Here is a 14,492-nt window from a genome sequence, read left to right as displayed (position 1 = left end):
TGTCTGTGTCTGTGTCTGTGGCGTTTCTAATGTTTCAACTTCAACGTGATGCTATTTGGCATTCGGATGATTTTGTTTTCATTTGGAAAGTGGGTGTGTTTCGATTGCTTTTGACGCCATCTCAGGTGCGCAATATTCAATGTTTTTTCTACACAAACGGACGGACGGACAGCATCTCAGAAACTTCAGAGTCAGCATGCGTATTTTCTCTACAAAATATTTATCATGAGTTGGAGTTTTGAGCCAAAGCCAACTAACTTCAGCACCTGAAAATTAATGAAACTCAGATAGTTATGATCTAGCTGAGCTATTTAATTTAAAAAGCAAGAACACTCAACTGTATTCTAGTTATAAAGCAATTTTATTCAAAACTTTAATACTACTGCTTAAATTTAGGCTTGGGCTTAGCGTAAGTTCAATTTATTTATTTTATTTATCGCTTGACATCATCACATCAATCTGAATATAATAACTGCCCAAATATATTCGTCGCTCCCAGCTGCTTGAGCTGAAGCCATCGGAGCTTCTGTTGTAGTTTCTTCATCTCTAATACCTCTGCTAGTTCTGGGGCGTTACCATGAGTTGGGGCTTCAACAGAATTCACAAAGCCTTTTGCGCTACTGAATCGTTATGTTCAACTATCATCACTTATCTCTAGAGTTTATACTAATTTCTAACAAAGAGTATTAACTGCATAGCTCCAACATGGTCGCTCTAATTCTCTTCCTCATCATCTGTGCGCGAGCTGCTGGTTGCCTCTTCTTCGCTCTGATCGGAAGCAGTTGCTTCCCGCTCTTCGCTCTTTAGAACCTTCGGGCATTGGTTCACAATTTGTCGTAGTATGTTCATCTCTAATACCTCTGCTTGTTCTGGGGGCGTGGCTGTAGTACCCCAGTGCTTGCTTCTCGTTTCGGCAGTAGGTTGCTGCCTCTTCTTCGCTCTGATCGGAAGCTCTTCTCTCTCTGAGCGTTGCTTGCCTTGATTTTGCGCTGGCGCTGACTGCTCCAAATTGTTCGGCTCCAGCACCAGTTGCTGCTGGACTTTCTGGTGAGCTGCTGGCTGGATTTGCTGGATTTGCTGCAGCGTGGACTGGCACTGGGCAACGACTGGGCTGTTGTCCCAAATTAAAAAGAACATTTTGAAAATGCGGTTTACGATTAATTGACGTTAAGTTTAGAATAAATAATATAATAATAAAATTTTTCTTAACATTGTTTATATAAATTTCTAATAAAAACTGTTTAAAATTAGTATAATCAATAATATAAAAATGGATATAATAATTATATATATTTTTTCATATGTATCAAATATTATCAATCTGAATTACTCTAATAATATAAATTATTAAAGCATACATAATGGTAAATTTATTTTCTAATAATTTAAAATTTTTATACAACTTTTAACATGGTAAGTCATTTATTTTCATTGTTTTAATTTCTATTTTTTAATTCTACATTTTGCTAATGGAGCACTTAATGTAAATTTTGACAGCATCGAGAGATATTCAGGATTCATATGCATAGCAGTCAGCTTTCAATACGAGTCAGTCAATTGTCTCAATTGTCAGGGGAGTGAATGAGAACGTGTGTAGAAAATAATATTAATAATAATAATTTAGAGATTTGCCCACAATGGCACTTAACAATAGCAATAATTGTTAAGTGAACAAAACGCCTCCAGTTCTGCCCAAAGCGAAAGAAGCGGCAGAGGCGGCAGAAAGAAAGAGAAGAAGAAAGAGTAAGGCAAGTGAAAAGAATCTTATTTTTTGGTCAGCCGACAGCTAATTGACTTTCAATGTTTTGAAGCTGCCTTGTTGTGTTTTTTTTTTTCAGCTCTTTTTTTTTTTTGGTGGCGGTGAGAAAGTGAAATTGATCTGGCCGACAAGTAGGTCTTAACGCTTTGCCACTTGCCACTTGGCTAATGGCACTCGACTACGCTTTGAGCTTGAGCTTGAGCTTGAGTTGTGATTTATGAGCGAAGATTTGCACATACCAAGCAACAACCGAAAAAGAAAGAAAGAAAGAAGGCGATTCTAAGGAGCTGAGCTGAGCGCAGCGCAGTAGCCGCTTTCTAAGCTCGACTTAGTGTTGCATGTGTTGCAAGCAGCTTTAGCTTTTACCACGCATGCGGCGACAGCTAAAAGCGAAACGAAACAAGCAAATATTAACAACAGCAGCAGCAGCGGCGGCAGTGGCAATAACAATGGTGGCAACAACGGCTTTAACCCAATTCTTTGGCTGCATTTCCTCATCTCCAAAGGGCCGCCGACAAACTAAAAAAAAAAAAAAAGTGTCTTCTCATTGCTTAATGGCAGTTGTTGCTACTGTTTTTTTACTTTACTTTATTTATGTTTTTTTTTTTTACAACATTTGCTTTGGTGTTTTCACTTTGGTCGTTGCAGTTGCAATTGCCACCTTGTAACCCAAACAATAATGAACGTTAGCCAGCGCCAAAGGTTATTGCTTGCAACAGCAACCGGCAACACACAGTGGCAGCAGCAGCAGCAGCAACAACAACAAGTTTCATGCGGCAGATGACAAACGACAGGCACTCGTTTGATGGAGTGTCAATGCAATGAAAACTAAACTAATAAATTGTGAGAGCGAGCGACCCAAATAGCTTGCTAGAAACTGGCGTGCAAAGAGGATTTACTGGGCGATTTGACGACAGCAACATACACACACATGCACACTAAAACACACACACACACATGAGTGTGTTGTTGAGGGCGAGTCAGAGCTTGTGAATCATTGGCCTATGCAAATAATAAACACTTGTCCACAAGTTCACGCGATAAATCTTTAAGCCCAAAAGCGTCACGTAAATCAGAGAATGCAACAACAACAACAACTAAAATAACAACAACAATGACAATTTATTCAACGGCATAGCTCACATTTTTCACTTTCCATATTTTCACACCCAAAGCAAACAAGATACAAAAATAAAAAGTAAATGTTGCCGGCGTGAAAATTCTCAATTCAAAAATAAATTTCAATTACTGCTTAGATCTTTTTCAGCCTTCTTATAATTATTATTATTCATAAATTTGCTGCTATGTCCAAACCTAGGAATTATACCAAAAAATCTGAAATATTTGCGTTAATTTTACAAATTGAAACATTTGTTGCTCATTATCCTGGAAATCTCTTTTAAATAAGCCTTATGCCTGTTAGGATGTAGTAAGTAGTAAGAACATAATATAAAGCGATAGAATTGGGTTCTTCTTTGTTGTATGATATATAAAAATATAATAAACAGGAAGAGTATAAATATTTTAAAGAAATGGCGCACATATGTCATAAGATTATTAGAGAGAGAGAGGAAGAGCAAGATAGAGAGAGCAAGATAGATAGAGAGAGATAGAGAGAGAGAGAAAGAGAGAGATCGATGTGACCAAAAATTATACATACTAGTAATATTATATTTGAAAATTATTTTTATTATGTATTTTTATAATATTTAATAGATAGGTAAAAAAAAATTAAGATATAGAGAGAAAGTTAGACAAATATTATTCAGAGTTGCACTATTATCTTCATATTGATTAAGATGCTGCCCAGACTTATCGCTTTAGCTAAGTGCACAATACATGGATGCCAGAGAAGTTCCAAGCGGGTTTGGTCTTAAATAATTAAAACCAAATCGTAGCAGCCATAAAACATAGAGAGAATGAATTGCTCGAAATATTTATTTACAGCGAGAGTCCAAAGAAGAATTTAATTCTAAAAGCAATGCACTGCTGATTTTTGGTTTTTTTTAACTACAGCTAACGATTATTTGACAGAAATAAATAAAAAACAATGAAATTGAAGCAGAGCTAAATTATTATTATGCTCACACTGCAGCTCACGCACTTTCACATGGATCATCTTTATAGAGTGAACATTATGCGAGACAGGTGTACATACATACTATATATATATATGTATGTGCTATAAATACAAAAGACATGCATGTATGTGTGTAATCGCATCAAAGATAACTGTGAGTTGAATTTATCAATGTAGAGTCTTAAACGTTTCCCAGCGCATTTTATTGCCGGCCGGCCTGCAACTGAGTAAAGATGATGGAAAACGCTGATCATGAGATGATAGCAGAGAGCGAGAGCGAGAGAGAAGTAAGGGAGAGACAACAAAATTGGTCAGTGTCAACTGAACGCTATAAACTGCCCTCGTTGGCCCCTCGTTACCGTTTACCCTAACATTCTGGCCAAGCATGTGTGTGTGTGAAATTGAAGCGCAATTCAAGTCTGCTGCTTGGTGAAAGTAACAAGATACTTTTAATAAGACAACCATGGCTTGAAGCGGCCCAAAGCGGCAGCAGGGCGTGGCAGGGACTGCAGGGGCGGCACTTTCGTTGCGTGCCACATGCGTGGACCCTTTGCCTTTGGCCAATTTGTCGCTTGTCTCTCTCTCTCTCTCTCCCTCTGTCTTTCTCTTTTGCTTGCCACATTGTGTTGCACTTGTTGCATTCTGTTTGTTTGTTTGCTTGTTTGTGCCGCATGCAAACTAGCCGAAAAAAATAATAGTAATTGGCAAACTGCTTTTGTGGCAGACTTTGTGGCGCGACAAGCGTCCGCTTGTTACTTAATGGCGCAGCGTTAGACGCCGCAGCAGCAGCGGCAGCAGCGCTCCATTGGCCAACTTTAGGCGGAACCATCATCCACTCAAACTCGAGCTCATGGCCAACTTTGCCGCCGTCGAGTTGGCCACGATGAAATTACTCCAATTTCGAGACGAGTCTTTTGGTCATACTTAGGCAAACAGGAATACAGACAGACGCTGCTGCTCCTAAAAACTGTCCACTTCACTTGTAAATGGCGATGAAATCGCCAGCTCAGCCAGTCGCACAGTGGGGCCAGCTATGAGCAACATGCAAGCAAAAAATGCAAACCGAACTGTAAGTTCGAAAACCGAAAAGTGATCAAAGCAGTGAGTGAGAAGAAGAGCTAAATATTTAGAAAGAGAGTGCGAGAGAATAAAAAAATTTTAATTATGGGATGAAATGTAATAAAATTGAGAGCGAGCAGGAATGTGAAACATTAATTTTCATTATCATTCCAAAATAAGATCGAGAGGTTTTAAAATAAAGTTTGGTTCATTTTTTAATATTCATACAATATTAAAAATTATTATTAACTTAAGCAATTTAAAGTTCACTCCCGTAAAAAATTCGTCAATAAAAACTTTAATATTGGTTTAAATAACACTCTTATTTTAAATACTTTTAATTTTAAAAACTAAATTCAGAATATAACTTTTGTATTGGCTTAAACAAAACTAACACCACAAAAGAATTACTTTTTGAATATTATTTTAATATTAGCAAAATCTTTTATTTTTAATTTGCATTCAAAACTTTCATCAAAAATAATTTTAATTTTGTAAACAAAATTAATTTTAACTCTTACTTTTGATTTAAATAAAACAATACATTAGTAACATAAGAATTAAATGCAAGCACTTATTTTTAAGTTTTGCAAATAATAATTTATATGAAATATGTAGTTATTAAACATTAAAAATTATGCCGATAGGTAATATAAGTATTAATAGAAAAGTATTGAAACGAATGTAAATATATATACAGCGTTTTTAATCCCGCTTAATGTAATATTAATAATTATTAAGTAATTATTATTTTTGTTTAATTTAATGCTAAATTGCGAATAATCATATTATATTGTTGACATTATTTTTCTACGTTGACTGGCTGTTGTACCAGTGTGCAGCAAATGTAACGTGCACCAGCAACATCAATAACAACAACAACAACAACAGCAATCAAGTCCAGTGTCCAGTTGGCAGCGGACTTGAAGACGCTGCTGCTGCTGCTGCTGCTGGCAACGAAGACTGGAGTAGGGTCGTCGTCTACAGCGTCATTGCCATTGTCGCTGGCAAAAAAAAAAACAAAAAGCAAAAAAAAAAACTTCAATACGTATGTATATATTTCATGGAAAAGTGGAACAATCGATTAAACATTACGGTGACTGCCGAGCCAATAATCAAAACGGGGCAATGCAAACAAAACCAACAAAAACAAAACTAAAAAATAAAGACGATCAAGCGAGTAAGCGAGCCGGCTATTAGGGCTGCGGCCCACCCAGAAGAGTAGAGCAGACGCATACAAACAAAGCTAGGGCGTAGGGCACGCCCACAAGCAGACGCCGGACTGCAGCATGAGAACAAAACGCAACGGCAACGGCAACATCAACAGCAACAGCAACTGCTCTGCAGCTGCGTAAAGCGATATGAGCGGAGATGAGCAAGGGGGGAATAGAAAGTGCAAACAATTTGAGGACTTGGTCCAAGCGATTGTCGCTTGGCATTGCGTCTGCGTCTGTGTCCAACATTTGCTTGCCCATTGCAACTGAAAGTTACCACAGCGTGCTCGTCTGTATCTGCCCAGTATAAACAAACAGACGAATGGGGAAACCGTTGCACGCTGACAGCAGCAGCAGCAACGCATGCCACAGCAGCAGCAGCAGCAACCGGCAATACACTTACACTTGCAGCAGCAGCGATACCGATACCGATACCTGAGTTACCGTATTTGTATTCATGTCTCAGTGTCTCTCAATGAAAAGAAGAAATTTCGCCGTCAACAGCAGCAGCAGCGGCAGCAGCAGCAACGACGGCTACAACAATTGTTGCTAGCGTCAGCAGCGCTGCTTGCCTCGTGGCTGTTGGCGGCGTTGCGCATGCGAAGTGTTTCGCTACGAGAAAGCAGGTGGATGCAGCATTCGGCGCTTACCCACGGCGCAGACCAGACGCGTTTTGCTCTCAGCAACATTTATTGCACAGCGTGCGGCAACAACCAAAATACAAATAACAAAACAAACCACAAACAACAGCAACACACGAAACGGCAAAACATTTAACAATATAACAAGGAATTAACAACAACAATCAGTTGCTGATTTGCCAGTGCTTGTGTTCGTGCATCAGTGTGTGTGTGTCTATCTCTCTCTCACTCTATCTCTGTCTCTCTTTCGTGCTTGCAACATCCTTTTTTTTGTGGATTTTATACATTTTTTTGATCAATTTTTTTTATTGTGTAAACTAACTAAAGTTAGAGCAACAGCTTGTGCTGCAATTAGCAGCCGCAACCCAAACGGTTTCATTGTCAACATTGTAAGCAGCAGCAGCAACCGCAACCGCAACAACAACAACACCAGCAGCAGCAGCAGCAACTAACAACAGCAACTGCTTTCGAAAGTCGCATCGACAAACACATCCTGTTTGTCAGCATTGCTTAAAACAAAAACAAAAAAAACCAACGAAAATCAAAAAAAAAAAAAAACATAACAACTAAAATTGTAATTGAATTTGGAATTGCTCGACGGCGCACTTGCCAATTGGAATTGGTTCAAGCGAAGGTAAGCTAAGCTGCCACAAATTGAGGCCAGTGTAACACACACACACACACACACACTCTCCAACAGTCAGATAGAGTCATACACTAAATTAATATGCTTAATTGTTTAGAAGCAACTTAATTAGCAGCAGCAATTAGCTAGTTCAGAATATATTATATATATATCTTTTGATATTGGAATATGCTTTTTGCAGTTGTAAGCATAAATTTCCAAATCGTTTCAAAGTTCAGTATTTAGCAGCAATTTTTATATATTTTATTATTATTATTTTAAAGTAATTTCTTTTTCCTCTCTATGTCACATTTCTATAGAATTAAAATTCTTAGTGTTAAACAAGTTTTGCAGTCACTTTTATTATGAAATTAAGTTTAGAAAAAATTGTAATTTAATTTCTTTATTGCTTATTAAATAATTTGTATGCGATATTTTTATTATTTTGATGTAAAGTTATTGAGTAGATAAAAATGTTAGTATTTAATAAAAATTAAGTAATAGGCAAAAACCAAGCTGCAGTTTAATAATAATTTTATTAATTTTTAGCATAGTTTTAATGCTTTAAATAAAACTTTAGAATACCTAGAGCTCTCTTGAAATATAAATATAATACAAAAACGTATTGTAAGCTTCATAAAGTCTTTTCAATTAAATAAACTTTAGTGCTTATGTCTCTAAACTTACGATCCAAACGATCCTCTAATTGTTCAACACGTTGACGTATTTGTCTATAGACCATGTTGCTGTTAACCCACTTTGGCCTATGTGGCGCCTCTTAACACATTTCACCTGCAATTTCTGCTGCTGCTTCTTCTTCGGCAACATGTTCAGGCTTCTAACATTGTTCATAACTTAAGTGAAATTTCGCACAGTTAGCAGTTATATTTAAAACTGTTTGCTTGTTGCTTAGAGCCTATAATTGTTAAATCAATCAGTCAGCCAGGCAGTCAATTGGTCAATCAGTGAAGCGGCAATTTTGCCAAGTAATAAAACATAATTAACTGAAAGCGAAAACGACAAGACAACAACCAAGCATACCAATAATATTAATAATAATAATAATAATTGTTATAATAAAGCATAAATATGTAAAAGTAACAAGCAAACACTTTCTAGTGTTTGCTACTTCTAATGCTGCTGCTACTTCTTATACAACAACAACTACCAATCATATTGCAGGCAACAACAACAACAGCAGCAGCAGCAACAACAACAACAACAAAAGGCGCGCTCATGACAACAATATTAACGCATTAAGCGTCATTTTTTTAAACATTAACCGCAATAACAACAGCAAAGTGCCAGCTATCAACATGCAACAACAAATACAACAAATGCCAAATATCAAACAACAACCACAACAACAGCAGCAGCAACAGCAGCAGCGACAGCAGCAACCACAAAGACGACAGCGTGCCGGCATTAAAAAGATTTGGCTGCCGCTTATCATTTACCTTTCACTGCAGGTGAGCTATAAAAACCATACAATCTAAGCCGCTTTACACACACACACACACACACACACACACACACACATTGCCAGCAATTAATATCAATTTAAGCCAAGCGCCAACAAGCATATAAATATTTTCATTAATACGCTTACACTTGAAAATCTTTTTGATAATTATCTTAACTTGGCAATTGCTTGTTGTCCAAAAGGTGTTCGGGCTTTCGTTTAAATCGTTTCCATTTGCTTGCTGTTAATAATTAATTAATTGGCATTAAGCTGCAAATACTTCTGTGTAGACTTTCCCATTGAAAGCGACAACAGTTACACTTTGTTCAAATTTAATTAACTGCATATTAGTTATAATAAAGTAAAAGTCTCCGCTTTCTCACAGCTCTCTGGCCTTTATGTGAACTTGTTATTAGAAATTTATTCTAAACTAAACTAGTTAATGACAATGAGAATTACATTTGAGTTGAGTGCTTCTCATTTCTGCTTAATTCAATTAAAATAGTTCTCGAGAGTTAAGCTCGACCAAAAATATAAACTGGAACACACACACACAGCAGAAGATTTTGCTAAGAAAGTTAGCATAGAAACAGTTTGAGAATCATAAGCAACTAAATCAACAATAATTAAACAAATGTACAAGAAGCAAAACTGCTAGAAATACTAAATACTAGTACTTAGAAAATAAATGCATCAAAACAAATTGAAGGAATTAGCACGCCAAATTCTAATTAATAAATAAATACCAATTGAAATTCAAAAATATATACGGATATAAAAAAATGCATGAGAAAAATTAGAAATCGAAACTTAAATATTTTATGATATTAAATGAAAGTCAAAAATATATATATATATATATTTTCTTTATATAAAATACATTACAAAATATGCAAACCTTTTGAGATGATTTATAAATATTTTAAAATAGCTTGAGTATATTATTATTATATTACTATATTCAGAATAATAAATTAATAATTAGCTAGCTATAAATATAAATGTTGAATTTATAAATTTAAATTTTAACTTCAATATTTATATTTATAACTAGCTATTTATTAATTTATTATTCTGTTCATAGATTCATTTAAAAAAGTAACTCAAATACTCAAAACAATCTTCACACATTAACAACCATTGTCTATATGCTAGCATCGGTAGAAAGTGTGCAATTAGTAGTTGGAATTTTTTGAATTTGAAGCCTATGACACAATTTGCAGCAAATGTTTTCCCTTTTCAATGTTGCACGACCGAGCAAAGCGGCTGCCTGAAGGCAACATGCAAACAAAAAAAAAAAAAAAAACTCTTCCTTTTATTTCAGTGCTTAGTTTTTCAACTTTGACCTTAGTCAGATTTTTTGGCCAGCTTGGCAAGCTAAGCAACAACAAGCGGCAAGCTGCAAGCTGCAAGCTGCTTTGGCTGCTGTTGCACGTTTACTTTCTCTCGATTTGGTGCGCTGCCAGATTCCGACTTGAGACACAGACGCAGACGCAGCGCCAGACAGCCAACTCGATATGTGTGTGTCTCTGTGTGTGTGTGTGAGTTTTTTTTATATTTCTGTTAGCATTGGTTGAGGTCAAGATTAACAACAGCCGGCTTTGGCAATGTGTCGGGCCTGTGGTTCCGTCTTTAGCTCCGGCTGCAGCAGAGGCATCATTAGTTGTCGCATTAGCAGCTGCTGCAACTGCAACATGCCACAGCAGCAGCAACTTGCCACAGCCAACACTCACGACTATTTTTTGTTGGGCATTTTTGCCTGTCGCCAAAAACAAAAACTTGACATACATTTCTATTAACGCAGCATGCAACCACCCTAGCGTACCCCCCGCATCTGCGCCGCCCCCTCTCTCTCTCTCTCTCTCTAGCAAGTGACAGCAAGTTCTATCGCATTGCGGAACCGGATCACGCGCATCAAAAATCTAAAATCTAAGCGAAACCAAAACCTCAACTGCTGCTCTTTGGTCTCCAGTCTAGTCAGAGAGCTCGGGTCTGGTCTCGCCTCGTTGTTATTCATGGCCAGCCTGGTCGCTTCACTTGCTCCAAATCACGTCTTATGCTGAGCTTCTAACATTTTGTTGCTTTTATTGCATTTGATTTGATTTGTATTTTTAGTATTTTTTGCAATTTAAATGTTTGCGGAACTTGTTTGCCCATTTATTTCATGCAAGTGTATATGTATGTGTGTGTGTGTGTGTGTGTGTGTGTGTGTGTGTGCCTGGGCACATCACTTTCTACCTAAACAGGATTTAGCGCAGGATGCCAAAGCAAACGACATCGCGCTGATTATGTGACATCCCCAATGCTTTTGATGCCTGTTGCCGGGGAGAAAGTTGTTTTCGGTGGCGGCACAGTTAGCGCCTAAGAAGAAGAAGAAGATAAAAAAGTACCAAGTCTATTGCGCTTGGGTCTGCCCCAAAATTCGTAGAGCAAGGCACTTTAAAGTAACTGCGCAAATAAGAATAGTAATAGCTTAAAAATAACCCATCGATAGTATCGATAACAAGAACTAATTAGCTTCAATTCAGAAGCAAGCAGCTTGAAGAGACTATAAATAGATGGAACGTGTATCGATAAGTATCGATAAAATAGCATACATTTGTACTGTTTGCTCTCAAAAAATAGTAATGTTCAAATCCAATCAAACGTAGATTAATTTTGACAGCATTACTTTCGTATCGATAGCTTGGATAAAGCTGTAAACATATCGATATATATAAACAAATCATGCAACTCTTAAATAGTATACATGTTTCAGTTCTCCAAGAATTGCAGCTTAGCGCCCATTTCTCAAATGCTTGGCCTATATATCGTAGCATCGATGAGCATCTAAAATATGCGCTAGACAGTAAGCTCAGCGCTTAATTATCGTCAGTAATTGACTGATTTCTTAGTTCCAGCTACTTGGCTACTCCATTTAGTCTAATAAATACTAGCCAAGTGTGCCAGCCTTGACATGCTTGGCCACAAGGCGGATCTGTGGCCAATTGGAGCACTTGGTGCTGACAAGCAAACAACAAAAACAACAAAAAAAAGAAGAAAAAAAGTGAAAATGTTACACTTCTTGTTTGTGTATTTTCTTTCTCTTGGCTTATGCAATTGATTCACAAGTCGCATCCGCCATTCGCTTTGGCATTGGCATGCGAGCATTTGAGAGCAGCCTCTGCTCCCATTGTACTTACTTGACATGCTGGCCACATGTTGTTGCCAACTTATTAATGCGAGCGACTCTTGTTTGTTGACCCACTTCTATATGTGTATGCGCTCTTGTATGTATTGCAGCTCGTCTTGACCTGCGCGGATGAGGTGGAGGTGGTGAAGTCAGTGGGCGGCGACGATGAGCTCGGCATGGGCATTTCGGATCATGACAACGAAGTGGACCAGATGGCGCTTGAATCGGAACAGGAACAACAACAGCAACAGCAGCAGCACCAGCAACAACAACAGCAGCAGCAACAGCAACAACAACAACAACAACAACAGCAGCAGCAGCAGCCCAAAGTGCAGGTGCACTATGCACACAATGGACCACCAGCTGCCCCACTGGGCCTAGGCCTGGGACCAGCCAGAAGTAAGTTTAACTGCAAATATGTTTAACAAAAGTTTCTGAAAATTTATAATATGTACACACTTTCATACACTTAGAAAAAATGTATATAGTCATGTCCGTTTGAAGAACTCCGCGACTTTATAGTCTTTATAGCTCTTATGAGCTAGAGTTTCCACATTTGGTCTGTAGGTACTCCTATGATTGATTTTATTTTTGAAATTTTAATTTCCATGTTTGAAATGCGAAAAAAACTAATTTACGCCCACAATATTTTACGTATTTGTTTAAAATTTAGCTAGTACCGATTCCAATTGGATAAATTACTATAGAAATTTTCCCTGTTTTGATTATTGCATAAATTTAATTACTATCGATATGTTTCAATGAAAATAATGCGCTTACTTATAAAAACTCTTTGTCTCTCTTTGCCACAGGCAACAATCATCAGAATATACCCATGAGCTTTGGACAGCCCTTCGGACCACCACCACCGCCAGGCGTGCAATTCTATAAGGGACCACCACCGCCAGCGCCGCCGCCACAGCGCGCACCACCCGTGCCCCAAGTGCAACAGGTGCAGGTGCAAACGCTGCCCGATCTGAGCGTGGGCGCCTCCAGCAATAACGAAATCTGGGCTGCGCCAGTCCAGGATATGCCCAAGATTGTCTCGCTGGATGTGAAGTGTGAGAAGAACGGCATGAAGGTGTTCGTCCAGTTCGACAAGCCCTTCAATGGCATTGTCTTCTCCAAGGGCTACTACAGCAACATGAACTGCGTTCATCTGCCGTCGGGCTTGGGTCGCAGCTCGGCGAGCTTTGACATCGGATTGCATGAGTGCGGCACTGCGGGCAATACGGACAACTATAACCAGGGCTATGGGCATGAGAATGGGGCTGGCGGCGGAGCAGGCGCGGGCACGTACTTTGAGAACATCATTGTTATCCAATATGATCCGCAAGTGCAGGAGGTGTGGGATCAGGCGAGGAAGCTGCGCTGCACGTGGCACGATCAGTACGAGAAGAGCGTCACCTTCCGCCCCTTCCCCGTGGACATGCTGGATGTGGTGCGTGCCGATTTCGCGGGCGACAATGTGGGCTGCTGGATGCAGATACAGGTGGGCAAGGGTCCGTGGGCCTCGGAGGTCTCTGGGCTGGTGAAGATCGGTCAGACCATGACCATGGTGCTGGCCATTAAGGATGACGACTCCAAGTTCGATATGCTGGTGCGCAACTGCGTGGCCCATGACGGCAAGCGTGCGCCCATCCAGCTGGTGGATCAGCGTGGCTGCGTGACGCGTCCCAAGCTGATGTCGCGCTTCACCAAGATTAAGAACTTTGGTGCTTCCGCTTCGGTGCTGTCCTATGCGCATTTCCAGGCCTTCAAGTTCCCCGACTCCATGGAGGTGCATTTCCAGTGCACCATACAGATCTGTCGCTACCACTGCCCGGATCAGTGCTCGGCGGAGACCAATCTGCAGGACGTGCATCACTTGCAGGTGGGCCCCGAGTCGCAGTATGGACCGCCGCCGCAGCTGCATGCGGACGCTTATCATGTGGCCAGCGCCATTGGCAAGCGTCGCGATGAGCGGCGCGTACAGCGACGCGTGCGTGCCGTGGCCACGCCCACCGAGCAGGTGGGTCTCAATCGCATCATCAAGGTGGTCTCCTCCGGCGATCTGACCTTTGCCATCGATGAGCAGCAGAAGAACAGCAACAGCAGCGATGGCGGCAGCATGGCCGCCAATTCACCACAGACCATGGTATTCCCGCTGCGCGAGGAGGGACTCATCTGCATGACCACGCCGGGCTTTGCCATAACGCTAATTGTCCTGCTGGGCATACTGGTCACCTCGTGTTTGATTTCCGCCGTGCTCTATGTGCGCTTGCGGCCGTTCTCCTCGTTTGCGGCCAAGGAGCGTGCGGTTGCTTTTACGAATCCGCAGCTGGCCGCAGCGGCAGCAGCAGCGGCGGCAGCAGCGTTGCCTGTTATGCATTTACCAACGCCGGCCGAGGCGCTCCAGGGCACGCTCTCGAAGAAGCGCACATTGTTATAAGTGCAACGATGCGACGAGCGCCCTCTATTGCTTTTTTTTCGGCAACGCT

At 39.8% G+C, this 14,492-nt stretch overlaps 1 protein-coding gene across 1 annotated transcript; it reads left to right on the top strand.

The window, feature by feature from the left end:
• Nucleotides 1–4,072: 4,072 nt before the first annotated feature.
• Nucleotides 4,073–14,443, top strand: LOC108605056. Its single transcript, XM_017994623.1, has 5 exons — nt 4,073–4,149; nt 8,561–8,606; nt 8,761–8,847; nt 12,123–12,393; nt 12,825–14,443. Exons 1-5 carry the CDS (start codon nt 4,073–4,075, stop codon nt 14,441–14,443), a joined length of 2,100 nt encoding a protein of 699 aa, XP_017850112.1.
• Nucleotides 14,444–14,492: the final 49 nt, after the last annotated feature.

The sequence above is a fragment of the Drosophila busckii genome, chromosome X (genome assembly GCF_011750605.1).
Source record: "Drosophila busckii strain San Diego stock center, stock number 13000-0081.31 chromosome X, ASM1175060v1, whole genome shotgun sequence".
In the NCBI taxonomy this organism is placed as follows: domain Eukaryota; kingdom Metazoa; phylum Arthropoda; class Insecta; order Diptera; family Drosophilidae; genus Drosophila; species Drosophila busckii.
This window is presented reverse-complemented; position numbering and strand designations above follow the sequence as displayed.